The sequence below is a fragment of the Lynx rufus genome, unplaced genomic scaffold (assembly GCF_022079265.1).
Source record: "Lynx rufus isolate CCGP_SWC_20201006 ecotype Redwood Valley unplaced genomic scaffold, mLynRuf1.p SCAF_16, whole genome shotgun sequence".
Lineage (NCBI taxonomy): Eukaryota > Metazoa > Chordata > Mammalia > Carnivora > Felidae > Lynx > Lynx rufus.
Window position 1 is genome coordinate 43,685,503 of NW_025814830.1, and position 26,979 is coordinate 43,712,481.

General features: G+C 38.6%; 1 protein-coding gene across 1 annotated transcript in view; it reads left to right on the forward strand.

The window, feature by feature from the left end:
• The window catches only part of PHLPP2 (PH domain and leucine rich repeat protein phosphatase 2), a 79,231-nt gene that overhangs the window by 19,385 nt on the left and 32,867 nt on the right, over positions 1–26,979 (forward strand). The window contains exons 4-6 of the mRNA XM_047078721.1: positions 14,229–14,419; positions 23,692–23,817; positions 25,107–25,261. Coding sequence (XP_046934677.1) covers positions 14,229–14,419; positions 23,692–23,817; positions 25,107–25,261 — 472 coding nt within the window. The remainder of the gene's footprint in view (positions 1–14,228; positions 14,420–23,691; positions 23,818–25,106; positions 25,262–26,979) is intronic.

A 26,979-nucleotide genomic window follows, 5' to 3' on the forward strand; every position in this document is an offset into this window, starting at 1 on the left:
ATGGTACTGAGTACCATTGATTGAGTGCTTACTGTGTGCTTTTATGCTTGTGAATTACCCACTTTACTCATTAGAAACACCTTATGCTATAGGAACTGTCATCTTATTTAACAAATGAGAAAGCTGAGACAGAGAAGTTAAACTACTCGTTCAAGATCATACAACTAGTGACGGAGTCTTTTAACACCTAACAATTTTTAATTAGTATGACCCACTTATCAAACAATTGAAATAATAACTAAATGATTTGTGTCTATAGGCAAAATTGTTTACTAAAATCCCTTGCTCTCATTCCTCAAATTACTGATTAAATTTGTGTATACTTCTTTTTTCTTTTTTTGTAGTTGTATTTACTTATTTTTAAGTAATCTCTGCCTCCAACATGGGGCTCAGATTCACCTTGTAACATAATAAAGTTGTCACAAACCAACTTTATTAAATACACTTCACCAAAGATTTTATGTATAATTTTTCATCACAACACTATTTTGTGATATGTTGTTCCTTAAAAGTTGGTGTTATTTTATTTCCATTAATTTCTCTTCTTTGCTAGTTCATGGAAGGAAAATAGTTGCTAGGTTGAAATTAAGTACTAAAATCCTTTAAGGTTAATTTGAGGAACACAACCCATTTAAACCTATAAAACTTGGTTTAAAAAAAAAAAAAGAGCAACTTGGAGCAGTAACATTCTCGTTTTGTGATTGTGGTTGAAAGTGAATTCTTCATTATATGTTTTATTCTGGAGTGAAAGTTGAGCCTTAAAGTGCCAGCGGGCTCCTGAGCCATTGAGATTGCATTTGCACAGCTGTTGGCATCCACACATTAATTTTCTACCACCACCTGATAAACTACAGCATGCCTAGGGTCTGCATATACCCTTAAGAGGATATTTTTAGTAGAGTCCAAAAGAGTACCAGTTTTTAGTGCTTACTCTGTTTTTTTTTTAAATTTTTTAATGTTTATTTCTTAAAAAAATTTTTTTTAACATTTATTTTTGAGAGAAAGAGAAAGAGCGTGAGGGGGATAGGGACAGAGAGAGAGGGAGACAAAGAATCGGAAGCAGGCTCCAGGCTCTGAGCTGTCAGCACAGAGCCTGATGCAGGGCCTGAACCCACAAACCGAGAGATCATGACCTGAGCTGAAGTCGGACACTCAACTAACTGAGCCACCCAGGCAACCCCATACTTACTCTGTTTTTAAGGGGAGGGGGAGTCTTTAACAAAAAACATTTCCAAAAGTGACCTCTGTTAATTTAGAGAAGCTAGTATATTTTGAGTGAGAAAATTATGTTTGGGAAAGAGGTGTTTAAAGCTAACTATATTTGAAATTAGACAATATATATATATGGCACAAAATACAAAAGTAAATATATATATATATATATTTATCAGTAAGTGTATTAATATATATATTCAGTATCAGTAAGTGTATATATATATATCAGTAAGTGTATTAATTATCTATTGTCTATGTAATGATTTACCTCAAAACTTAGTAACCTCTCAGGCACCTGGCTGGCTCAGTCGGTAAAGCATGTAACTCTTAAATGTTTTGTTTTGTTTTTTAAAGTTTATTCATTTATTATTTCTGAGAGACAGAGAGATGGACAGGAGAGAACACATGCGGGGGAGGGGCAGAGAGAGCCAGAGACACAGAATCTGAAACAGGCTGCAGACTCTGAGCTGTCAGCACAAAGCCCGATGCAGGGTTCGAACTCACGAACTGTGAGATCATGACCTGAGCTGAAGTTGGACACTTAACGGACTGAGCCACTCAGGTGCCCTAGTAAAGCATGGAACTCTTGATCTTGGAGTTGTGAATTCAAGCCCCACATTGAGTGTAGAGATTACTAAAAAACAAAAATAGATAAATAAACTTACGAAACAAAAACAAAAACAGTGACGGGATGGGGCACCTGGCTGGCTTAGTCAGAAGAGTGTGTGTGACTCTTGATCTTGGAGTCATGAGTTCAAGCTCCACGTTGGGTGTAGAGATTACTTAAAAAATAAAATAAATAATGCCTTTCTCCAATTCTATTTAAAAAAACTTGATTTAGGGGCGCCTGGGTGGCGCAGTCGGTTGGGCGTCCGACTTCAGCCAGGTCACGATCTCGCGGTCCGTGAGTTCGAGCCCCGCGTCGGGCTCTGGGCTGATGGCTCAGAGCCTGGAGCCTGTTTCCCATTCTGTGTCTCCCTCTCTCTCTGCCCCTCCCCCGTTCATGCTCTGTCTCTCTCTGTCCCAAAAATAAATAAACGTTGAAAAAAAAAATTTTTTTTAAAAACTTGATTTAAAATGAATAAATATTTATTATCTCATATAGTTTCTGTGGGTCAGAAATCCAGGAGTACTTTAGTTCTGGTTGGGGTTGTATGAGATTGTAGTCACTCTGTTGGTTAAAGATGTAGTCATCCAAAAGCTTGTCTGAGGCTTGAAGCATCACTTCCAGCCTGGCTCATTCAAATGGCTGTTGGTAGGTCTCAGTTCCTCACCAGCTTTTGGCAGGAGATCTCAGTTCTTTGCTTTGTAGATCTCTATATAGGGCTGCCTGAGTATCTTCATGCCATAGCAGCTAGCTTCCCTCAGTGATGAGACAGATAGATGGACGGACAGACACAGACACACATACACACGCACGCGTGCACCTACACACACACAGGGAGGCCTCAGTGTTTTTTATGACCCAGCCTCATAAGTCACAGACATTTTCGTCACCTTCTGTTTAGTAAAAGTGAGTCACCAAATACGGCCCACCCTATAGAGAGGGAAATTAGGCCCCAACTTCTGGAGTGAGGACTATCAAAGAATTTGTGGACATATCTTAAAACCATCACAAAAAATATGCTTCCCTTTCATCATGTTCCTCTAACCACTCCCATTCCTGAATCCAGAGACAACCACTGTTAAGGAAAGATATCTGTGAAATATTCTCTTAAAGCAAATAGCTTAGTAGTCATCTTTAAATATTTTGTGTGTAGAGTCTTTGATGAGTAAGCTTAGTTAGAATACAGTGTGATATGAGGCCAGGGTCATAAGGGCCAAAGTTCAAACCAGTTAATGTTGCTGTGCTTGCCGGGTCTAAAAGGTACCCAGTTCGCCATTATGCAGCCATTATGCAGATGTCCATTACCAGTCTTGCTGGAAAGGGAATTCTGGGGAAAAGTGAGTTAGTGGAATGACTGGCTCAGTGCAAATCATGATAAAAGCTGTGGAAATCATACAATTGACTAAAGATGAGTAGGTACCATGAACAATCACAGAAATTAAGAGAGCATGTTAATGAACTCTGTGTATGAGGAAAGGGAGTCTAGTGAAGTGGTAGTTTGGGGACTCTGGCTCAGCATGAGTCCCAGCCTGAGCATTTCTTTCTGTACCATATTCTGTGCACACATTGTTTAAGACCATTTGTTCCAAAGAGCATAAGCACAAACAAATGAAGCCAGATACAAAAGAATCACATGGTATGTTTCCATTCATTTAAAGTTCAAAAACAGCTAAAACTGAGCCATGTTGTTTAGAGATGTGTGGCAGAACTACTGTCTGTCCATCAAAATCTGTTCTTTCCTTCCATAATAAGAGAATTAGAGTTGGGCACATTGCTGCCCAGATATACCTCATTTCCCTGCCTTTCTTGCAGCTATGTGTGCACATGTGACACACTTTGCTTCAGTGGTATGGAGTGGAATTGTTGTGCCACTTCAACACACCATTCCTAAAACTTCCCACACACGCTTCTCAGCGTCCTTCTGCTCTCCCATAGGCTGGGATGGCAGTCATCAGAGCAATATTGGAAGTCATGTGTCGAAAGTGATAGATCTTCCCTCAGCCTGAGTTTCTTGATGGAGGTGACCCCTGGAAACCCACAGTGTGTACTCTAACAGAGAGTTAAATTTCTCTTGTGCTTGAGCCATTATGTGCTGTTTGTTATAGTAGTTTATAACCTGCTATAACTACTATAGGATACATACATAAATGGCAGAAATATAAGGAAAGCAAGGACATTATTATTATAAAAGTTAGGAGAGTGGCTGACCTCTAGGGTGGGGGAAGGAGGACATGATTCCTACAAGTAGAATTTTTGAGTCAATACATATATATATATATTTAAAATTGTGACTATTCCTAAATTGCACAGGCGATACTGATGGATGCTTTCATCAGTAGTGTTTGAGAGTACTCATTTCCTTGTCCCTTTGCCAATATCAGGTATTATTGTTAAAATTATTCTTTGTCCTAAATTGTAAAAAATACTGTCTCATGTTAATCTGCATATTTTAAACTTTATTGTTAAACTATAGGAGTAATATATTAAAAAATATTTCATCATCCTTATACAATTACATTTATTATGGTACATTTCCTAGTCATATTTTATATACATATTTCACATTTATAATCATTGTGTCCATATATTTTTCCTTTGTAAAAAATTTAATTGCACAAGTAAAATGTGGATATAGTTTGATTATCTAAGTGTTACAATCTCTTGTAATCATTATCTATAGTGTTTCAATCTCTTGTATACCTCCCAGGTCAATTGACTGCTTAATAGATAACCACTGCTATCAACTTGGTGTATATGTATTCAGAGTTTTCTAACTTACATTCTTAATCTAATAGGTATTTGTAGAAATATATTTTGTTTACATAAACGGTATTATTTGATACTGGTCTTCATGGTTTTTCACCCAACCATATGTTTTGGATCTTTCCTTAGCTGTCTTCTTCTTCTTCTTTTTTTTTTTTTCTTTAAGTTTATTTATTTTGAGAGAGAGAGAGAGAGCGAGCAGGGGAGGGGCAGAAGAGAGGGAGAGAGAGAGAATCCCAGGATCCACAGGATCCATGCAAAGCCCGACATGAGGCTCAGACGCACAAAACTGTGAGATCGTGACCTGAGCTGAAATCAAGAGTCGGATGCTTAACCGACTGAGCCATCCAGGTGCCCCTCTTTAGCTGTCTTCTATATACATTTCTCTAAGTTGCATAGCACTAAATATCATGTGTGTATTATAGTTTATGTAGTTTATGTCGCCATTTCGCTGGTGATAGACGCTTACCGTATTTCCAGTTTTGACTATTGCAAACAGCATTATAATCAAATTGCCTCTTTGTGCCCTTTTCTTCAGAGGAGATCTGTAAACATGAAATTAATGGGTCATTGGATATTTGCGTTTAAAATAATAATACTATTGTGGAACACCGTATATCCCGTCAGTATACCAGAGTACCACTTTGCCCACAATATCACCTTTTAATATTATTAGCATTTAAAATTTTTACTAATCTGATAGATAAAATGATGGTCTCCTTGTTTGAATTTTTCTTTCCCTGATTACTAATGTGGTTGAATATTGCTTGATATTTTCATTGGTTCTTTAGATTTCTTTGAATAACCCATTGATATTTCTGTGCAAATTTGTGTTTGTCTTTTTATCATATTGATCTAAAGGATGTTTATATTCTAAGTATACATCATTTGGATACTGTATTTGTGGCAAAACTTTTTTCCAGCCTGTAACTTGTCCTTAAGTTTTATTGTTTTTTATTCTGCAGAAGTTTTAGTCAGATTTTTTTAGTCTTTTTCTTTAATGTATTTATATTCCTCCCTTATTCTAGCTCATAAATGTATTCTATATTTTCAGTACTTTTATATTTTTAAAATCTGCATAAGATAGGGATGTAACTTTACTTTTTCTCAATGGGTAGGTAGCCATTTGTCCCAACAACATTTATGGAAGAGTTCATCCTTTTCCTACTGACTTGAAATATTATCTTTATTATATTTAAGTTCCTATACAGGCAGGGATCTATTTTTAGACTCTATCCTATTAGACTGATCAATTTGTACTCTGCTAATACCAAAAATTATTTTAATTAATATATCTCTATGATATATTTTGATAGCTGATAGGGAAGCTACCTTACCACTATTCTCTGAAAAAGGGAGATCTCTTGAATCAGGGAAGCCTTTATGAAGAAGTAGTATTTGAGTTGGTTCTTTAAAAATTGACAGAATTTCATTAAGCCGAAAGGAAAAGGAGGACCTGGGATGGGAGATTAGACACTTCAGTGTATGTTCTGTGAATCACAGATAATTTGAGTCCAGATTGTTCTGGGCATTGAGTTCAGTATCAGGAGCTTAGTCTTTGTTTGGCAGATGATAGCAGGAAGTGAGAGCATCCAAGTGAGCCAGAGAAGGTGAAGCTGGCACCAGTGTGGACAGTAATTCAGATGTGAATTAATAGGGGTCTGAAATGGGGAATAGGAAGGAATTGTTCCTGTGAGAGACTTTTTGAAGGGATAATCAGTAAGAGTTGATGGCTGATTAAAAAGGGGAGTTGAGGAATGGAACCTAAGAGTTGGAGCTGAAACTGAGTTTTTGAGCCTGGCTTACTTCAGGAGAATATCAGGACTTGATTTATGAAAAGGAGTTGTTCATGGGGATGGTGATGACTTGGTTTTAGGAATATTTCATTTTAAGTGGTGACGAGTATCCTGTTGGAGGTGTCTGGCAGGTAGTTGGAAATGTGGAACCAGAGCATAGGAAGTACAGATCTGAGAGTCGGGTACATGGGGATGTTAAAGCTGTGTAAGTTGTTAAGATACCCTTTTTTTTTTTTAAGTTTATTTATTTATTTTGAGAGAGAGAGCACCTTTGAGCAGGGGAGGGGCAGAGAGAGAGAGAGAGAGATACAGAGAGAGAGAGATACCCAAGGAGGCTCCACAGTGACAGTGCAGAGCCTCATGTGGGGCACGAACTCATGAACTGCGAGACCATGTGCTGAGCTGAAATCAAGAGTCAAGTGCTTAACCGACTGAGCCACCCAGGTGTCCCGGAAGATTAAGTTATCTTGAAAAGAATCCTTGTATGTAGGAAGAGAAGGAGGCTTAAGGCAGGCAAAACTTTCATTATAATAACTAGCATTTGTTTAATTCCCCTCCTCTATGCTGAATGCTTTATCAAGTGCTGAGCGCTCTGTTTCCTTGCTTCGTGTAATCCTTATAGTCCCATATGGAGATGTTACTATTCCAGAGAGGCTATAACTTGCCCCAAATAGCAGGGCCAGGAAGCAGATAAATCTGTTTGCTTCTAAATCTCACCCTTTTAACTTCTAAGATACTCCACCATTTAGTTTTTGGAGAGAGAGTTTAGAGGAGTATGAGGAATCCATAAAATGAGACCTGGGAAGGATTAGGAGTCATCTCATTCAACTCCTTCGTCTTAATCTCAGGAAACTAAGGTCTGAAGATGTAAGAGGATTTGTTGGGGATCATGAAACCCAAGGGTGGAATTGCTTTAGCCACCACTGCTTTGCCAAGTTTTCTAGCGGAGTACTTCAAGTAGTTTTCTGTGTTGTATGGGAGCCTATTGCAAGTTTGAAATTTGTTCTGAGCTTTCCTATTTTGTTCTTTAAATGTAAGTAAATATTTTATTTTTACCTCCCAACCTCTTAACCAGTGTTTATTTGTTTAACTTTTTATTTGGAGCTAACTTTAGATTTTCAGAGCAGTTGGAGGGATAGCACAGGGACCTCCTGCAATCCTTCATGCAGTCATTTGAATTGTTCCCATATAAATAGTGCTTCCATTTTCTCTGGCTTCTCTCAAGACTTTTTCTTTGTCTTTAATTTTCAGCAGTTTGACGATGTAGTGTCTGGGCTTGAATGTCTTGGGTTTGGGGTTCACTAGACTTCTTGAATCTATAAGTTTGTATTTCACTTGGGGAGTTTTCCCCTATTTCTTCAAATAATTTTTTAGCATTGCACTCTTATCTCCCTTTGGCTCTCTATCCCTCCGTTGAATTTTCATTTTTGGCATGCTGCTTGGGAACACATCCCCATTTGTATACCTCAAGGGTGAGCCCAGGGGTTCATAGGGAACTTTATGGGGTCATTTTCCATAGCTCCAATCTCTTTGTGATTTCCTGGGACTTTATTTAACCTGCCCTCTTGGGCATTTCCTACAACTGCATCCACACGGCCCGGCCCCCAATGAGACCAAAAATTCAACAGGTTTTCCGTCCGCTGTTTTGGGACTGCAGATCTTCCAATCACGGAAGGAAGTTCACACACCTCAAAGTTATAGGTGCCTGTGTCCCCCACTGTTGCAGCCACTCCTGGAGGCTGGGACTTGAGAAAATGAAGAAAAGGTGGGGGAAGGGAAAATGAGGGATTTCTCCCACTCTCTCTGAGTGTTCGCAGACCCTTTTAACACTCCTCAAGGCAGAGCTTTCCACACCAATGCCTACTTCTGGATCTTGGGCTTTCTCGAGTCCTGAGCTGGGAGATGTCAGAGATGGAAAAATGATAAACTTACTACACTACTGCTTAACTTACTACTGCTTAGGTTGTATTAGTAATTATGTTCTTTTTCCCTAATCTGCCTGCTACTGTTTACTTTTTGGGGTCCTCATATAGTGGCTCCGTGCATTCTGTCCAGGTTTTACAGGTGTATTTAGTGGGAAAGACAGGGCTGGGGTGTGCTTTCTCCATCTTACTCAGACTCTGTATGATTTCTTTTTTAATATTTTTTTTTGTCTGAGTATCATTGTGATCTCATGGGCTTGTGTATATTTGTTGTGACTCATTTTGGCCATTACTGGTTGTTTTTTTGTTGTTGCTCAGTTTCTTCCTCGTGGGAGCTTTTCACATTGGCTTTTGTCCTTCCAACATGACCCCAGTTTTTGATACACCCTGGATTTCCCATTAAGTTCTGGCACAGCAAGATGTCCTAAGTTCATCTTTTCATTGTCTGAATCAGACCAGGAATAGACTTTTTCTAAGGACTCCTGGTTCATATTAATGAAAAATGATATTGAGAGATTATACTCTGGGCAGTAGAAGAACTCACTGCTACAGGGTTGCCCTTGATCGTTTTTTTTTTTTTTTAGAAACTTTTTAAAATTATAAAAACAATCTACTTTCTTTATAGAACATTTGGAAGTATACATACATGAGGAAATGAAAATTATCCCTAATTTTCCACTTAGAATCTTGCCTTTTGAGATTGTAAAACAATTTTTTAATTAGAACTGTTACATATTCTGAATACTTATTAGAACTTTCTCATTCTGTTTTTTGTCACCTTTCAGAAGATCAGAGACTGGAGGCACTTTGGATGTCTAGCAAATACTCCAAAATTAATAATAAAACAGAATGTTGTTTCGTGTATAAATAACTTATCCAAAACAAAATTTAATGTTTCCTTCTGAGAGTGGTGGTGTATAGATTCAGGAGTTTTCTCTGTAATAAATAAAATAGAACTAAGGCAAAGAAAGAAGAGATCAGAATTATCTATCAATTGTTAAAACATCTGTTTCATGTAAACTTGTAAAAAGATCATTAGGCAATTTGGAAGCCTGTTAAACTATTATAAAGTCCCATTTTTACATAATTTATCCAACTTTGTAGTAGGTGATGCTGTTAACCGAGATGGGGAATCTAAAATCAATTAGCATTTTGGGGCGAATCTTGAGATTTAAAAAACAAAAAGTTTTATTGAGATATAATTCACATACCATAAAATTCACCCTTTAAAAGTGCTTTTTAGTATATTCAGTGCTTTTTAGTATATATAGAGAGTTATGCAGCCATCACCACAGTCTAATTTTAGAATGTTTTCATCACTATAAAATGAGACCCCATATCCATTAGCAGTTATTCTCCATTCCCACTTCCAGTGCACCTGGCATCCACGAGTCTACTTTCTGTCTTTATGGATTTGCCTATTCTAAACAATTCATATAAGTGGAATCATATATACTTGACTTTTTGTGACTGGCATCTTTTACTAAGCATAATGTTTTAAATTCTCACCCATGTTGTAGTATGTATCAGTACTTCGTTTCTTTTTATGGCCAAACAATATTCCATTGTATAGATGATGCCACATGTTGTTTATGCATTCATCAGTTGATGACATTTTGGTCATTTCTACTTTTGGGCTATTTTTGTGAACAAACATTTGGGTATAAGTATTTGTGTAGACGTATGTTTTCACTTCTCTTGGATAAAGCTGTAGGAGTGGAATTGCTGGATCTTATGGTGACTCTATGTTTCAGCTTTTGAGGAACTACCAGACTGTTTTCCAAAGTGGCTGCACCTTTTTATCATCACCCCAGCAATGTTAGTTTACATCCTTGCCAACACTTATCCAGTGTTTGTTTTTTTCAATGAACTCGTATCTTCTTGTGGTTTCGATTTGCATTTATCTAGTAACTAATGAGATTGAGCATCTTTTTATGCACTTGTTGGCCTTTTATATATCTTCTCTGAAGTAATACCTATTCAGATTCTTTGCCCATTTTTTAATTGTGCTACTTGTCTTTATTGCGGAATTGTAACAGTTCTTTGTTCTGGGTACAGGTCTCTTATTTGGTATACGATTGGCAAATATTCTTTCCTGTTTTGTGAGTCATCTTTTTAATTTCTTGATGGTGTTTATAGAAGCACAACGGTTTTTTGTTTTGTTTTTCTTTTTGGATGAAGTCCGTTTATCTATATTTTCATTTTTGTCATTTATACTTTGTTTTAAATCTTTTTTTAAAGTTTATTTATTCTGAGAGAGAGAGTGTGGAGGGGCGGGTTGAGAGAGAGGGAGAGAGAGGGAGGGAGGGAGGGGGAGAGAGAGAGAGAGAGAGAGAGAGAGAGAGAGAATTCCAACCAAGCTCTGCACTGTCAGAGTCTGATGTGGGGCTTGAACCCACAAATCTCGAGATTGTGACCTGAACCGAAATCAGGAGTTGGACGCTTAATCAGCTGAGCCACCCAGGTGCCCCTGTCACTCATACTCTTGTGTTGATACTTAAGAAACCTTTGCCTGGGGCGCCTGGAGTGGCTCAGTTGGTTAAGCGTCTGACTTCAGCTCAGATCATGATCTCGCAGTCTGTTAGTTTGAGCCCCATATCAGGCTCTGTGCTGACAGTTCAAAGTCTGGAGCCTGCTTCAGATTCTGTGTCTCCCCCTCTCTCTGCCCCTCCCATGCTCATGCTCTGTCTCTCTCTGTCTCTCAGTAATAAATAAACATTAAAAAAAAAAAGAAAGAAACCTTTGCCTAATTTAAGGTCACAAAATTTATTCCAGTGTTTTAGTTTTAGTTCTTACGTTTAGGTCTACAATCCATTTTGAATTAATTTTTGTGCATGGTGTGAGGTTAGGGATCTGACTTTATTCTTTTGCCTGTGGTTATCCAAGATTGGTTATCCAATCTTGTTGACAAGATTGTTTTTTTTCCTATTGAGTTATCTTGGCACCCTGCTCAAAAATCAGTTGTCCATAAGTGTAGGTGTTTATTTGTGAATCCTATTACAATGCTGTATGTCTATCCTTATGTCAGTACTGTACTTTTTTTTTTTTTTTTAAGTAATCTCTGCACCCAACCTGGGGCTCAAACTCATGACCCCGAGATTGAGAGTTGGATGCTCTTACCAACTGAACCAGCCAGGCACCCCAAGTACTATACTTCCAATTTTGTTCTTTTTGAAGATTGTTTTGGCTATTCTGAGCCCACTGTATTTCTATGTGAGTTTTAGGATCAGTTTGTCAGTTTCTTCCATGAAAGCAGCTGGAATTTTAATAGGGATTACATTGCTGTAAATCAGTTTGGGGAGTTTTGCCATCTTAACAATATTTAAGTCTTCCAGCTCATGAATATTGGACGTCTTCCATTTATTTAGGTTTCTTTTCATTTCCTTCAACTATATTATTTAGTTTCACTGTACAAGTTATGCACTATTCTTTTTGATGCAGTTAGTTTCTTTTTATTTATTTACTTTTATTTTATAGAGAGAGTGCACAAGCAGGGAAGAAGGGCAGAGGGAGGTAGGGAGGGAGAGAGAACCTTAAGCAGGCTCCATGTTCAGCACAGGGCTTGAACTCATGATCCTGAGCTCATGATCTAAGCTGAGATCAAGAGTTGGATACTTAACCAACTGAGCCACCCCGGTGCCCCAGATGCAATTCGTTTCTTAATTTTACTTTTGAACTGTTTATTCCTTGTGCATAGAAATACAATTTATTTTTTAAAAAATTTTTTATCCTGCAACCTTGCTGAAATCATTTGTTGGTTATAATTGTCTTTTTAGTGGCACACTTAGGAATTTCTGTATACAAGATCATATCATATCAAATAAAGATAGTTTTATTTCTTTCTTTCCAGTCTGATCCTGGAAATTTGAGGTAAATGGGAACATCTGTTGGACATGACCAGCAGACAGTTTGATATGTGAGATTAGAACCAAGGGAAGGGAAGATTGGGACAGGAGATAGAAATTTGAGGGCCATTATCATCATATGAATAGTACAATTTGGAGGCTGGAAGCAAGATTGAAGTAAATTGAGTAAATAGGAGGTGAGGTAACAGAGATAGCTAATAAAGAGGCACAAATGAGAAGAAAAGAGCCTCAACAGGGTAAACTTAGAGTTTGTCAAAATATATTTTGTGGACCATCTGCATTTAAACTACTTGGAATAGATGTTAAAAAATACATTTTCCTGGGGCGTCTGAGTGGCTCATTCAGTTTAGTGTGACTCTTGATTTCAGCTCAAGTCATGATCCCAAGGTCTTGGGATTGAGCCCTGTGTTGGGCTCCACACTGAGCCTGAAGCCTGCTTGTTTCTCTCTCTCCCCCCATCTGCTCTTCTCCCCAGCTTGTGGTCTGTCTCAAAAACAAAACCAAAAAGACATTTTCCTGTGTTACATCCTAGGCCGTACAAATTAGACACTCTGTGAATGGGTCTCAGCGTCCTTCAGTTTAAACTGTTGTCACATAATAACTCTTGGGCACACAGAAATGGGAGAATCGCTGAACTGAAGGAATTCTACAGTTGAGACTGAGAGGGTATGGGAGAAAACTTGAATGCTTTTGTAGCTTTGAAAAGAACAATAAGGAGGGTGGAGTCGAAGACTGAGAAGAGAGAAGAGAAATTCTCGGAGAAAGGTGGGGTTTAGAATATAGATGAAAGGCCTGGCCTCACATAGAAGGAGAAATGGCTCTCGGGTAGGGCTAGTGTTAGCATACAAAGTTTGAGACCTTTTTTTTAAAAATGTTTTTATTTATTTTTAAGAGAGACAGAGACAGAGCACAAGCTGGGGAGGGGCAGAGAGAGAGGGAGACACAGAATCTGAAGCAAGCTCCAGGCTGTGAGCTGTCAACACAGAGCCCGACCCAGGGCTCGAACCCATGAACTGCAAGATCATGACCTCAGATTGACCTCAGGCCCCATTTCCTCAGATTATATGTGGGAAACACATAGTTAAAGGGGCATGATGCACAGGTTCCATAATCAATTGTGTAATATCAGGTACGGTCTAATTTTCTCTATTCCCACTTTATTGTTCTTTGCAATATCTCATACTAGTGCTGCTCCTGTTCGTTCCTTTGTAGAGTTACTTGTCTGTTTTTAGCTGTGCTTTAATCAACAACCTGTCTGCTCTCATAATGTGGTGTTTTGTGCACTATATCTCAGCCTTACGAAGATTTCTGTTGGGGGAGGGAGCATACTAAAAAAGAAAGATCTTGTATGATATGAGCTTCTGCTACCGTGATTGGGATAGTTGACTGAAATATCAGCCCTAAACTTTTCTGCACAAAAAGCAGGAAAATGGAGCAATGTGTACAGAAGTAGAGTGCTTCCATAGTTATTTATTTCTTCCTTCTAGAATAGACTCGTCTCAACAGTAGTGGCTGTCATTTACTCAGTACTTCTTTTGTTACCTAAAACTATGCTCCGTACTTTAAATTAATTATCTTAATTTTTTCATAATGAAATTCTAAAGATAAGTAGTATTAAGATCCAAACTGTATAAATGAGGAAAGTTAATCTCAGTGAAATTAAGTAGTTCAAAGAAACAAAAGTAAGTGGCAGAACGAGGATTTGAACTCAGGTTTACGTGTCTGGCCCCCAGGTCTATGATCTTAGTCACTTCGCCATTTTGCTTTTCTCTGTGTTCATGGGAAATAGGACTGTGTTAGAAGAATTAATAATGGCATCCAAAATAAAATCTTGTTCTTAGCCCCAAATTCACAATACTCCCGTTGTATAACTTCAGTGATGGGTAACATTTTATGACTGAGATCTTATTTTGTAATACTTATATTGCTTGGTCACTTAAATCTGTAAACAAGGTTGCTGTGTGTTGACACACAATACTTTCTTTTTCCCTTATAGTAGTCTTATACTAGTTTAATTGTGACTTCTGAATTTTTTTCTTTCGTTTTGTTTTCTTTTCAGAAAAACCATGCCAGATGGATCATCTGGATCGAATCCTTCTGTCTGGTATCTATAATGTACGCAAGGGAAAGACCCAGCTGCATAAGTGGGCTGAACGCCTAGTTGTTCTCTGTGGTACCTGCCTCATCGTTTCCTCAGTAAAAGATTGTCAAACTGGAAAGATGCACATTTTGCCTTTGGTTGGGGGAAAGGTAAGACTCGTAAAAATGGAATTATTCTTCTTTTGTTTGATCTTCTTCATTAAAATCACATATGCTTTTCAGCACTTTCCTCACATCTTTTTATTTTTTTATTTTTATTTTTTTTGAAGATTTATTTATCTAATTTCCACACCCAACATGGGGCTTGAACTCATGACCCCAAGATCAAGAGTTGCATGCTATACTAACTGAGCCAGCCAAGCACCCCTCCCCACATCATTTTAAAGAAGCAAGTATGAGCATGTGTAAAGATTACACTGTAGAGGCATCTGGGTGGCTCAGTTGGTTGAGCGTCAGTCTGACTCTTGATTTCGGCTCAGGTCATGATCCCAGGGTCATGGGATTGAGTCCCCTCTTGGGCTCTGTGCTGAGCATGGAGCCTGCTTAAGATTCCCTCTCTCCATCCGTCCCTCTCTCCTGCTTACGCTCGTGCTCTCTCAAATTAAAATTTAAAAATTAAAATTAAAAAAAGTGCAATTGCACTATATCCAAGGGATACAGGTGTGCTATTTTGAAGGGGCACATGCACCCCAATGTTTTATAGCAGCACTATCAACAATAGTCAAAGTATAGAAAGAGCCCAAATGTCCATCAACAGGTGAATGGATAAAGAAGATGTGGTGTACATACATACACACACACACACACACACACACACACACACACACAATGGAGTATTACTCGGCAATCAAAAAGAATGAAATCCTGCCATTTGCAACCATGTGGATGGAGCTAGAGGTATTATGCTAAGCAAAATTAGCTAGTCAGAGAAAGATTATCACGTATGACTTCACTCATATGTGGAATTTAAGATACAAAACAGATGGACATAAGGGAAGAGAAGCAAAAATAATACAGAAACAGGGAGGGGAACAAAACATAAGAGACTGTCTTTTTTTTTTTTTTTTAATTTTTTTAATGTTTATTTATTATTGAGAGACAGACAGAGCATGAGCAGGGGACGGGTAGAGAGAGGTAGAATCTGAAGCAGGCTCCAGGGTCTTTGGAGCCTGATGCAGGGCTCTATGTTGCTTTGTTTTTGTTTTTTGTAAATTCTGTAGGATTTTCTTTTCTTTTTTTTTAAATGGGAGAGACAGAGCATGAGCGGGGGAGAGGCAGAGAGAGGAGGAGACACAGAATCCGAAGCAGGCTCCAGGCTATGAGCTGTCAGCACAGAGCCCGACGCTCTGGGCTCGAACCCACAAACTGCAAGATCGTGACCTGAGCCAAAGTCGGACACCTAACCAACTGAGCTACCCAGGCGCCCCAGGAGACTCTTAAATACAGAGAACAAACTGAGGGTTGCTGGAGGGGTTGTGCCGGGGGATGGGCTAAATGGGTAAGGGGCATTAGGGAGGACACTTGTTTGGATGAGCATTGGATGTTATACGTAGTGGATGAATCACTGAAATCTACTACTGAAATGATTATAGCACTATATGCTAACTTGGATGTGAATTTAAAAGTTTAAAAAAATTAAATAAACAAACATTAAAAAAATTAAAATTAAAACTAAAAAAATTAAAACTAAGAAAATTAAATTAAAAAAATTTTTTTTAAAGATTGCATTACAGGGGCGCCTGGGTGGCTCGGTCGGTTAAAGCATCCGACTTCGGCTCATGTCATGATCTCACGGTCCGTGAGTTCGAGCCCCGCGTCGGGCTCTGTGCTGACAGCTCAGAGCCTGGAGCCTGTTTCAGATTCTGTGTCTCCCTCTCTCTCTGCCCCTCCCCTGTTCATGGTCTGTCTCTCTCTGTCTCAAAAATAAGTAAACGTTAAAAAAAAATTAAAAAAAAAAAAGATTGCATTACAACGTTGTTTTTTAGAGTTGTTAGGTCCGGAAGAAACCTACTCAGCCTAATTTAAGCATAAAACTGGTTTATTTACATCCCAGATTCTCTGGGAGGTCAAAAGGTATCCATACCACAAATTTCTTTTCTTCTTTTCTTTTCTTTTCTTTTTTCTTTTCTTTTCTTTTTTCTTTTCTTTTCTCTTCTCTTCTCTTCTCTTCTCTTCTCTTCTCTTCTCTTCTCTTTTTAAAATATTTATTTATTTATTTTTGAGAGAGCACAAGCAGGGGAGGGCAGAGAGAGAGAGAAGGAGACACAGAATATGAAGCACACTTCACGCTCTGACCTGTCAGCACAGAGCCCAACGTGGGGCTTGAACTCCAGAACTGTGAGATCATGAACTGAGCTGAAGTCAGACGCTCAACTGACTAAGCCACACAGGTGCCCCCATACCCCAAATTCTGCTGCAAAACCCATTTGTTGATGATACCTCTGCCTCCACTGCTAGGCACTGGATGCTGCCATCGGTATCACCTGGGTAGATCAAGGATGCTGCCCTGCCAGCTTCCCGCCAGCATCCATTCCTTAAACAGATTGTCTCCAGCTTCTCCTTTTCCCTCATTTATACTAAAATTCAGAGTCTGGGATGGTCACAATTCCGTCTCCAGCAGCCAGGGAAGCACACTATTTCTTGTCTGTACTAGAGAATTCCCCACCCTGGGCAAGGAGTTCAGCTGCAAGTCCATCAGACTGACAGATGAAACAGATATATTAACATTTATATGAAGCTGTACCTCATTTTGTTTCTTTTATTTTTGATTTTGAATATCATAAAACAGTCTGAATTTGAGAGAGCTTCCAGACAAAACTTAGTGAATTCATGCGTTGAAACACCCAATCTGCTCCAGATACACAATACATCATCTCTATATAGATAAAATATATATATTCAAAAGGTAAATATACAGTTTTAAATATACAATATTCAAAAGGCACAGTTGGGCTTAGGAATGTAGAATAGAAGTGCATGTGGTGAAATGGTCTGAATCTGAGGGCCTGCTGGGTTCTGGGCCTGAAAGGTTGTGGCAGCCCAAATGTGTAGCTCCTCTAACTATTTGGGTTTAAAAGTCCTCTACTTATGAGGGGAACCTGGCCCAGGCTTAAGTAAGAGATGAGTGGTATTCTGCCCCTGAAGGACTGCTGGAAAAAACAAAAACGAAACAGCCCAAAACTGCTGTTAACCACTGACTGGAACCAAGTCTTGTTGTCGCTATTGTCCTAGAGAGGTGGAAGGACCCGTTTATGTGGCCCATAACCAGGAAATGAATAAGCTGCCACTAAATGAATGTGTATACTTCAGTATCAACCAGGAGGCAGAAACCTACCACTTAGCAATATAAGACCTGGTTCTGGTCTTGGGGGCTGAAGGACAGAATGAAGAAAATAGGTTAAAAAAAAATGCCCCCCACCCACCAGAAAGGAAGAGAGAGAGAGAGAAAGGAAGGAAGAGAAAGAAAGAGAGAGGGAGGGAGGGTGGGAGGAAGGAAGGAAAGAAGGAAGAAGGAGGAAAGATGGAAGGAAGAAAGAAAAAAGAATACAACAAGGGAAAGTAAATTCAAAGGGAAATTTTAAGAAATAAGAAACAATGATGAGTGCAGACACTGATAAAATACGGTGGTAAAGTTAATATTAATTGTAAGAAGTTTAAACTTTTTTTATATTTTAAATATAAATTTAAACTACTAAAGCTCAAACTACCCTGAGTGATATTTAAGATGTGGTGGTATGTTTAATAAGTAACATGTGATATAGTCTTGGAATAAGAGGATAGAAACACCAAATAACGTTCAACTTCATTAGAAAAAAAAGTGTGAATTAAAAAATTTTAAGGACAGCCACTAAAAAAAGTAAAGTGGGAAAGGGGCCTCTGGGTGGCTCAGTCAGTTAAGCATCGAACATAGGCTCAGGTCATGAACTCACAGTTCGTGGGTTCAAGCCCTGCATCGGGCTCTGTGCTGACAGCTCAGAGCCTGGAGCCTGCTTCAGATCTGTGTCTCCCTCTGTCTCTGTTCCTCCCCCACTTGCACTCTGTCTCTCTTTCTCACTCTCTCTCTCAAAAATAAAGGTTAAAAAAAAAAGTAGAGTGGAAAAAGAGAATATAAAAAGTTCTTTGATGCCGGGCATCTAGGTGGCTCAGTCAGTTAAGCATCTGACTTCATTTCAGGTCATTATCTCACAGTTTGTGAGTTTGAGCCCCACATTGGGCTCTGCATTGACAGCTCAGAGCCTGGAGCCTACTTCAGATTCTATTTCCCTCTCTCTCTGCCTCTCCCCTGCTCGTGTTTTCTCTTTCTCAAAAACAAATATTAAAAAAAAAAAAAAATTCTGTAATGCTAAAAGAAGACAAAAAGAGTGGAGAAAAAGGAACACAATGATTAGCATGGTAAATTATCACAAATTATAGTGATAGAGGGGTACCTGGGTGGCTAAGTCGGTTGAGTCCAACTTTGGCTCAGGTCATGATCTCACGGTTCATGGGTTTGAACCCCGCATCGGGCTTTGTGCTGATAGCTCAGAGCCTGAAGCCTGCTTCAGATTCTTTGTCTTCTTTTCTCTCTGCTTCTCCCCCACTCATGCTCTGTCTCTCTCAAAAATAAATATTTATTTATTTTTTATTTTTATTTTTTTAATGTTTATTTATTTTTGAGACAGAGAGAGACAGAGCATGAATGGGGGAGGGTCAGAGACAGGGAGACACAGAATCTAAAACGGGCTCCAGGCTTTGAGCTGTCAACACAGAGCCCGACGCGGGGCTCGAACTCATGGACTGCGAGATCATGACCTGAGCCGAAGTCGGCCGCTTAACCGACTGAGCCACCCAGGCGCCCCTCAAAAATAAATATTTTAAAAAAACCCACAAATTTTAGTGATAGAAACATATCTAAATATATCAATATTCATAATAATTGTGATTGTTAGATTCTTATTTAAAATCTTAGTACTTGCTGTTTATTAGAGACATATCTAACAATTAGAATGTTGAATGTGAAATGGTGGGAAAATTATGCTAGTCTAATAACAACCAAAAGAAAATCGGTGTGGTTATATTAACATCAGACAAAATACTTTTATGAAAGTTTATATGGAACAAAGGACTTGTCTACAGAATATATAAAGAACTTTTACAACACAGTGATAGGAAGACAAATAACGTAGTAAAAAACTCAGCAAAAGATTGGAGCATATCCTTTACCAGTGAAGATATACACATGGCAAATAGACACATAAAAAGATTCTCACCATCATTAGTCATCAGGGAAATGCAAATTAATATCACAGTGAGATACTGCACACCACTAGAATGACTAAAAATCAAAAGACTGATGAGTACCAGATTTAGCAAGATGAGGAACAACTGGAATGCTTATGTCATTGGTAGGAGTACAGTCTTTGGAAGACAGTTTTTTATTTCTTGTAAACTTAAACATATGTATATCAGATGACCCAGCTTTTCTCCCAGATATTGGGAAATGAACACATATCTTTACAAAGACTTGAAGTGAATGTTCGTCACAGCGTTATTCATAATTGTCAAAACTAGAAACAAGCCAAATGTTCATTGACTACTGGTGAATTGATAAACACAGGAGTTATGTCCACACAATGGAATACTAGTAAGCACTAAAAAGGAATGAACTGCCGACACTTTCCAAAACAAAGATCAGTCTCAAAAGCATTATTTTAAGTGAAAGAAGCCAGGTACAAAAAAGTCTGTTTATTGTATGATTCTATCATATGAAATTCTAAAAAAAGACAACTATAGTGATAGAAAACAGGCAGTTGCCTGGGTGCAGAGGGGAGGGGATTGATTACAGAAAAGCACAAAGGGAAGTATTGGGGGTGATGGGCTTATACAGCTGTATTCATTTATAAAAGCTTATTAAATTATTCACTTAGAATCTGTGAAGTAAAAAAAATCACAAAGTTTATTAAAATTATACGTCAATAAAACTAGTATCTAAAAAAAAGACTTCAGTGCAAAAGAATTAGTAGGTATAAAGAGGCTCATTCCAAAAGGATGAAAGGAACATTTCATGATGAATAATTCTGAAGTTGTACATGTGTTATGATGTAGTCTTAATATATATAATGCAAAAATTAACATAATTAGATAAATTGACAAATTAACTTCCAGTGGGAGATTTACAATCGTTTCTCAATATTTGACATTATATAAAAAAAAATTGACATATGAGTATATTATTGTTCTGTGTCAAATATCCTGTGATAAAATATTTAAAAGATTATTCTGAAACAATCATTAATATCTATTCTTCATTTCAATAAGATCCTTTATTTTGACACAGACTCATTCACTTGCCTTGATTTATTACTAATAAAAAGCGGTCCTATTGTGATCATTGCAATTGAATGTTATGAATATTATGTAATTTTATATGGATCTTTTTAATATGATTCTCTTTCGCTTAAAGTATTATGTTTCTGCCATTGGATTCAGTCTTTACTTGGCACCAGAAACCTAATGATTTACGAGTATAATTTGGAAGTTCCCAGCTGACTCACCAAGATTCAGTACCTATGACATATCAAAATAACATGTCAGAGAAAGATATAAGTGGTTTCATAACTACAAAGGCTTTATCTTCTTCAAAGCTATGTGAGGTGGGTTGTTGGAGTTTTGGGGGAGAATTGCTTTGATGAGAACTGCTGTTGTGCAGTGAATCTTTATTACCACCCCAAATGGGAACAGAGAAGGTTTCTGCCTGTTTCCTCAACCCTAGTGAAAGAGGTTTCAACAGGACTCAAGAGAGCTTGATACGGATCCCCTACAGTAAGGGAAACATAGTGGACTGGTGTCCTGCCTTCTGACCAAGGAGTCTTGAGGACAAGAGATGAGTTACCAATGCAGCCAGGTAGCTTAAGAGCCTGACTCATGCATTGGGATCATCATGTGCTCCTTGGGTTTGTTACTTTGTGACCCAGAAGGGTTAAGAGAAAGTGAGAACCAGTGGGTGGATAGGTGGAAAAATGGATGAGTAGGTGGATTCTCTTAGATCTTGTCTAGCAGGGCCACCCAGAGGGGCAAATAGGCTTCCCTGGAGGACAGGCTGTAAATGGACCACCAGATTCCTTCATGTCTGGGAGGGCATAGTCAACTACTGGAATAATATGCATTAGCCAGGTCAAGGGATCTGTAACTAAGAAGTCATCCATTGTTTGGCTTGAGGTGGGGGTAACCAAAAGAATCCTTAAAAGGCCCCATTGAGGAAAAACCTCCCTTTAAAATCTGCTAGGCCTGGAGACTGCAAAGTCAGGTTATGACTCTGCTTGTCTAGTAAGAACCTTTGAGCTTTTATCTTTCCTGTCCTTCCTATCTACTTCAACCCTGGAGGGGGTAAAAAATGGCATCTAGTCCAGTACTTAGTAGGTAAGGAAAGAGAGTCCAAAAAGCAGGCTAGGGCACCCTTTGTAGGCAGGCAGCTACCTCCATTGTGCCCCAGGATAGGGGAAGGGTTGGAACTGTCGTATCTTTGCAATGGAAACATTGGCTCTTATCCTGTGGGTCTAGAGACTCTCCTGTTGCGAAACATGGGATGCTTTCTTGCATCACAGGCACTTTTACTTGCTCTTGCCCTGCATGGAATGCTCCTCCCCCAGGAGGTTTTCATGCTTTGACCCCCTTAGGGTCTTTGCTCATATGTTACCTCAGCCGAGTCCTTCCTTTACTGACCTGTTCATAACTCAGACCACCCACCCTGTCCTCCAAGCTTTTCCCCTGCTTTATTTTTCTTGATGTTACATCGTACATATTATATCATGCTATGCTATGTCACCATTTTGGTGTTAGAGTGTCTTTCCGCAAGTCTAAACCCCACTGAGAGTAGGCGCTTTGTTGTTTTCTCCCCTGCTTGTCCCAGCATGCAGAACAGTAGAATGTATTTATTCAGCTAATATTTCATTACCAAATTGAGACTGGGTTGTGACTTAAAGAATAATTAGTACATTTACTTACGATTATGCCCGAGTACTATTCCTTCAACATAGTTGCTGAATAAGTTATTCCTTTGCTTTTTTTATTTTTATTTTTTTATTTAAAAAAAAAATTTTTTTTTAACGTTTATTTATTTTTGAGACAGAGAGAGACAGAGCATGAATGGGGGAGGGTCAGAGAGAGAGGGAGACACAGAATCTGAAACAGGCTCCAGGCTCTGAGCTGTCAGCACAGAGCCCGACGCGGGGCTCGAACTCACGGACCGCGAGATCATGACCTGAGCCGAAGTCGGACGCTTAACTGACTGAGCCACCCAGGCGCCCCTCCTTTGCTTTTTTTAAACAGCTTGATTGAGATTTAATTCATGTACCATATAATTCACCCATATAAAGTGTACAGTTCAGTGGCTTTTAGTGTATTCACTGTTTTGTGACCATCACCACATCACCCTGAAAAGAAACCCAGCACTACTTAGCCATCATCTCCCCATTTCTTCCCTAGTCCTGGGCACCTACTAATCTACTTTCTGTCTGTACAGATTTGCTGATTCTGAAGACTTCATGTAAACGGAATCATACAGTATATGGTTGTGACTTTCACTTCACATAATCTTTTCAAGGTTCATATAGTGTGCAGCAATATCTTCTGTTTATGGCTAAATAATATTCCACTGAAATATACCACATTCAGTGTTTATACGCATACCTGTTGATGGATGGACATTTAGGTTTCTCCTTTTGGGCTATTATGAATAGTGCTGCTCTAATTCATGTGTAAGTTTTTGTATAAATGTATGTTTTGAGTTCTCTTGAGTGTATATGTAGGAGTGGAATTGCTGGGCCACATGGTAACTCTATGTTCAACCTTTTGAGGAATTGCCAGACTGTTTTCCAGAGTGGCTGAACCATTTTACGTTCCCACTGCAGTGTATGAGGGATCCAGAACCTGCTAATACTTGTTATCCAACATTTGTTATTTTCTATTTTTAACTTTAGCCCTCCTAGTGTATGTGATGTGGTGTCTTTCAATTTTGATTTTCATTTATCTAATAAGTAATGATGTTGAACATTTCATGTTATTACTGGTCATTTCTCAAGTCTTCTTTGGAGAAACATGTGATCAGATCTTTTGCCCCATTAAAAAAAATTTTTTTTAATGTTTATTTTTTGAGAAGAAACAGAATGTGAGCAGGGGAGGGGCAGAGAGAGAGGGAGACACAGAATCTGAAGCAGGTTCCAGGCTCTGAGCTGTCAGCACAGAGCCCAACGTGGGGCTCGAACTCACGAGCTGTGAGATCATGACCCGAGCTGAAGTCAGACGCTTAACTGACTGAGCCACCCAGGCGCCTCTCTTTTGCCCCATTTTAAAAAGTTGACTTATTTTTCTTGTTACTGTCCTTTGCTCTCTGACTAGGATTTTTTTTTGTCTTGGTCCTGGTTTCCTTGCCTCCTCCTCCTCAGGTGGAAGAAGTGAAGCGACGGCAGCACTCCCTTGCATTCAGCTCAGCTGGAGCCCAGGCTCAGACCTATCATGTCAGCTTTGAGACATTGGCTGAGTGCCAGAGATGGCAGCGACAAGCGTCCAAGGTGATAAGCTGTCAAATGTCCTGATGTGGTGATAAGAATGTAAAAGCCCAACAGAAATGTATCTTGAAGCTGAACTCACTCCAAAGAGAGTGAATTGTAATTCTTAGGTATCTTCCTTTAGGCTCCTCTAAGTTTATAATGAATGAAATAATAGAATTCCACCCGGTCCTTACCTTATTATTTATGTTTGCATAGTACAAAATGTATTCAAACATGTTTTCAGGTGCATTTTACCTTTATACCATCTCTCTGAGGTGTGGTCCTCCACCACTGTGGTCAGGGATAGATGGAGCCATTCCCTAATTCCTAGACTAGTCCTTCTTGGTCTGAATATATTTAGTACAGCTGTGATGAACCACTTTAAATTTGAACTTATTATGGGACATGACCTGTGATCCTGTTACAAACCATTGTTCCGCTATGCTGAGGATAATTAGCTTTTCAGCATAATTTCTGCTTTTTAATCTTTAAAGATGCAGTGCTCTAAAATTGTATTGCAGTTTCCAAATTTTCTTGTTCTCCCAGCTATCTTTGCAGAATTTTAGCACATTTTTCTTTGTGGAACTAAATAGTTGCATAAAGTATTGTTTTAGTATAATGAGATGCCATAAAACATGAATAACTTTTCTAGTGATTTTGTTTGGTTTTTAGACCAATTTTCACAACCTATCTTTTATTAGCAGACTATTATAGAAATAAAAACTTGTTTTGGCTTTATTGAATTTTATGTACTTCTATTGTAGTGGTAATGAAATCTGTTCTGAATAAATTAATCTCAGTTTTAAATAGCTGTTCCATTCTTTTGACCTTATAAGAGAAGTTAATATTTTTTGAGCACCTTTTGCATACTAAGCAGTGTGCTGTGTGCTGAATTTATTTTATCCTCACAACAGATGAAGAAACTGCACTAGTAAGTAGCAGAGCCTGTGGGTACAAAAGGCCATGGCTTTCAATATCACACAGCCTGCCAAAGTTTTGTATAGTTATTTTGAATCATCTTATCTTCTTGCATGAAATGTTAACTTTTCCCCTTTGTGATTTTTTTTTCCTTTTACTTACAGACACTTTACAGCTTACACCATTGTGTGTTTCAAGCAGCTTAATGGTTTTAGGAAAAAGGAAAAATGAACTGGTTTTTATAAATGAGTAATTGGATCTCATTACCTTTTTTTCTTTCCCATTGTTAAAATTAGCACTTTTTTTATAAATGGCATTCCTTCCTTTGCTGGGTGAGAGACATTTGTTCTGCTGCTCTAGCTGAGATGGCTCTTCTCCTTGACCCTATTCAGGTGGTGTCCCAGCGAATCAGCACCGTCGACCTCTCGTGTTACAGCCTTGAGGAGGTTCCTGAGCATCTCTTCTACAGTCAAGATATCACCTACCTCAACTTGCGACACAACTTCATGCAGCTGGAAAGACCAGGGGGCCTTGACACTCTCTACAGGTATGTGGAGAATAGGTTTCCAGAATAACTTACTCAGACCAAATCGTGATCACTGTCTTAGTTATACCTGAAGGTGAGCATGCTTAACATCATACACATATTCGAAATTTTTCTCTATTTTGAAAAGGAGTAGAATTTTTATTTATGCTTTATTTATGCTGTTTTCTTTTTTTTTTTTAAGTTTATTTTGAGAGAGAGAGAGAGCGCGCGTGCGTACAAGTGAGGAAGGGGCACGGAGAGAGAATGTCAAGCAGTCTCCAAACTGTCAGTGCAGAGCCTGACACAGGGCTTGAACTTACAAGCTGTGAGATCATGACCTGAGCCAAAATCAAGAGTCAGTCGCTTAACCTACTGAGTCACCCAGGCGCCCCTATTTATGCAGTTTTCTTACTCCCCCTTTCCCTCCATAAGACAGGAGATAGATGCAAATATTCTGTTACGGAGGCCACAGTGTGCTGCCATTGAGCTAGACAATCTTGTTATATAATTCACTGATAGTGACGCCTGATCTGAAGCCAGGGTAAATTGAGAGATTGAGTGTATGGCAAGTTTTTGAATCCTAAGTATCAAACTTAAATAACTTCAAGGAAATAGGCTTAATTTCAAGAATTCCACTCCCAGTGTGGGACTTTTATCTTTGCTGTGTGCCTATTAACACTAGCTTCTAAGCCTTAGACAACTATGAAACTTCTCCCCTCTGATAAAAGAACCATTCCACTCCTTAGGGACTATGGCCCATATATTTTCCATCTTTGTTAGAATATATTCCCCATTCCCTCCCTCCACCCACGTTACCACCCTCCTCCCTTTGAAAATGGATGGAAGAGGATTGCTTGGGTGGCTCAGTTGGTTGAGTGTCTGACATCAGCTCAGGTCATGATTTCACAGTTTGTGAGTTTGAGCCCCACCCACATCAGGCTTGCTACTCTCAGTGCAGAGCCTACTTTAGATCTTCTTTCCCCTCTCTCTCTGTCCCTCCCCCACTTTTGCTCTCACTCTCATAAATAAATAAAACATTAAAAAAAATTTTTTTAAGTAAATATTTGATATAACTAATTGTCTGGGCTTGTGAGCAAGGGAGAAATTGGACATTAAAGAATTCAGATTACATGGTGATTAGAAAGATAATACACGTTGAAAGTACGTATTTTAGGGACACCTGAATGGCTCAGTCAGTTACATATCTGACTCTTGATCTTGACTTGGGTCTTGATCTCACAGTCGTGGGTTTGGGCCCTCTGTTGGGCTCCGTGCTGGGCATGAGGCCTACTTAAAAAAAAAAAAAAAAAGTACATATTTTACTTAATAATAATATTTCTAAAATAATTTTGAGAAACACTGTATTTTTATCTCATCTGATGTGTTTTACAAAGTTTTTTAGATTTAAGCCTATATTTAGTAATGAGATAATACTTTTAATTATATTGTTATGTAAAAACAATACAAGCTATCATTTTAAGTGAGTTTCTAGCATTTACTAGTGTTTTCTTCTGAGTTGCTGTGAAAATAGGGTTTTATCTAATTTGAGGGCTGTATTAAGAATTCTCAAGTCAAGGCACCAAGCCAAAGGAACAGTCAGTACTCAAGGTCAGGACAATTGGAAATCAAAAGTTGAAAATTTGGAAAAGTGACTCAAATCTAGGAGCAGGTGATACGGATCGGTATCATGGAAAACACCACCTCAGCCTTACCTTCTTGCACTAGTATAATCATAAGTA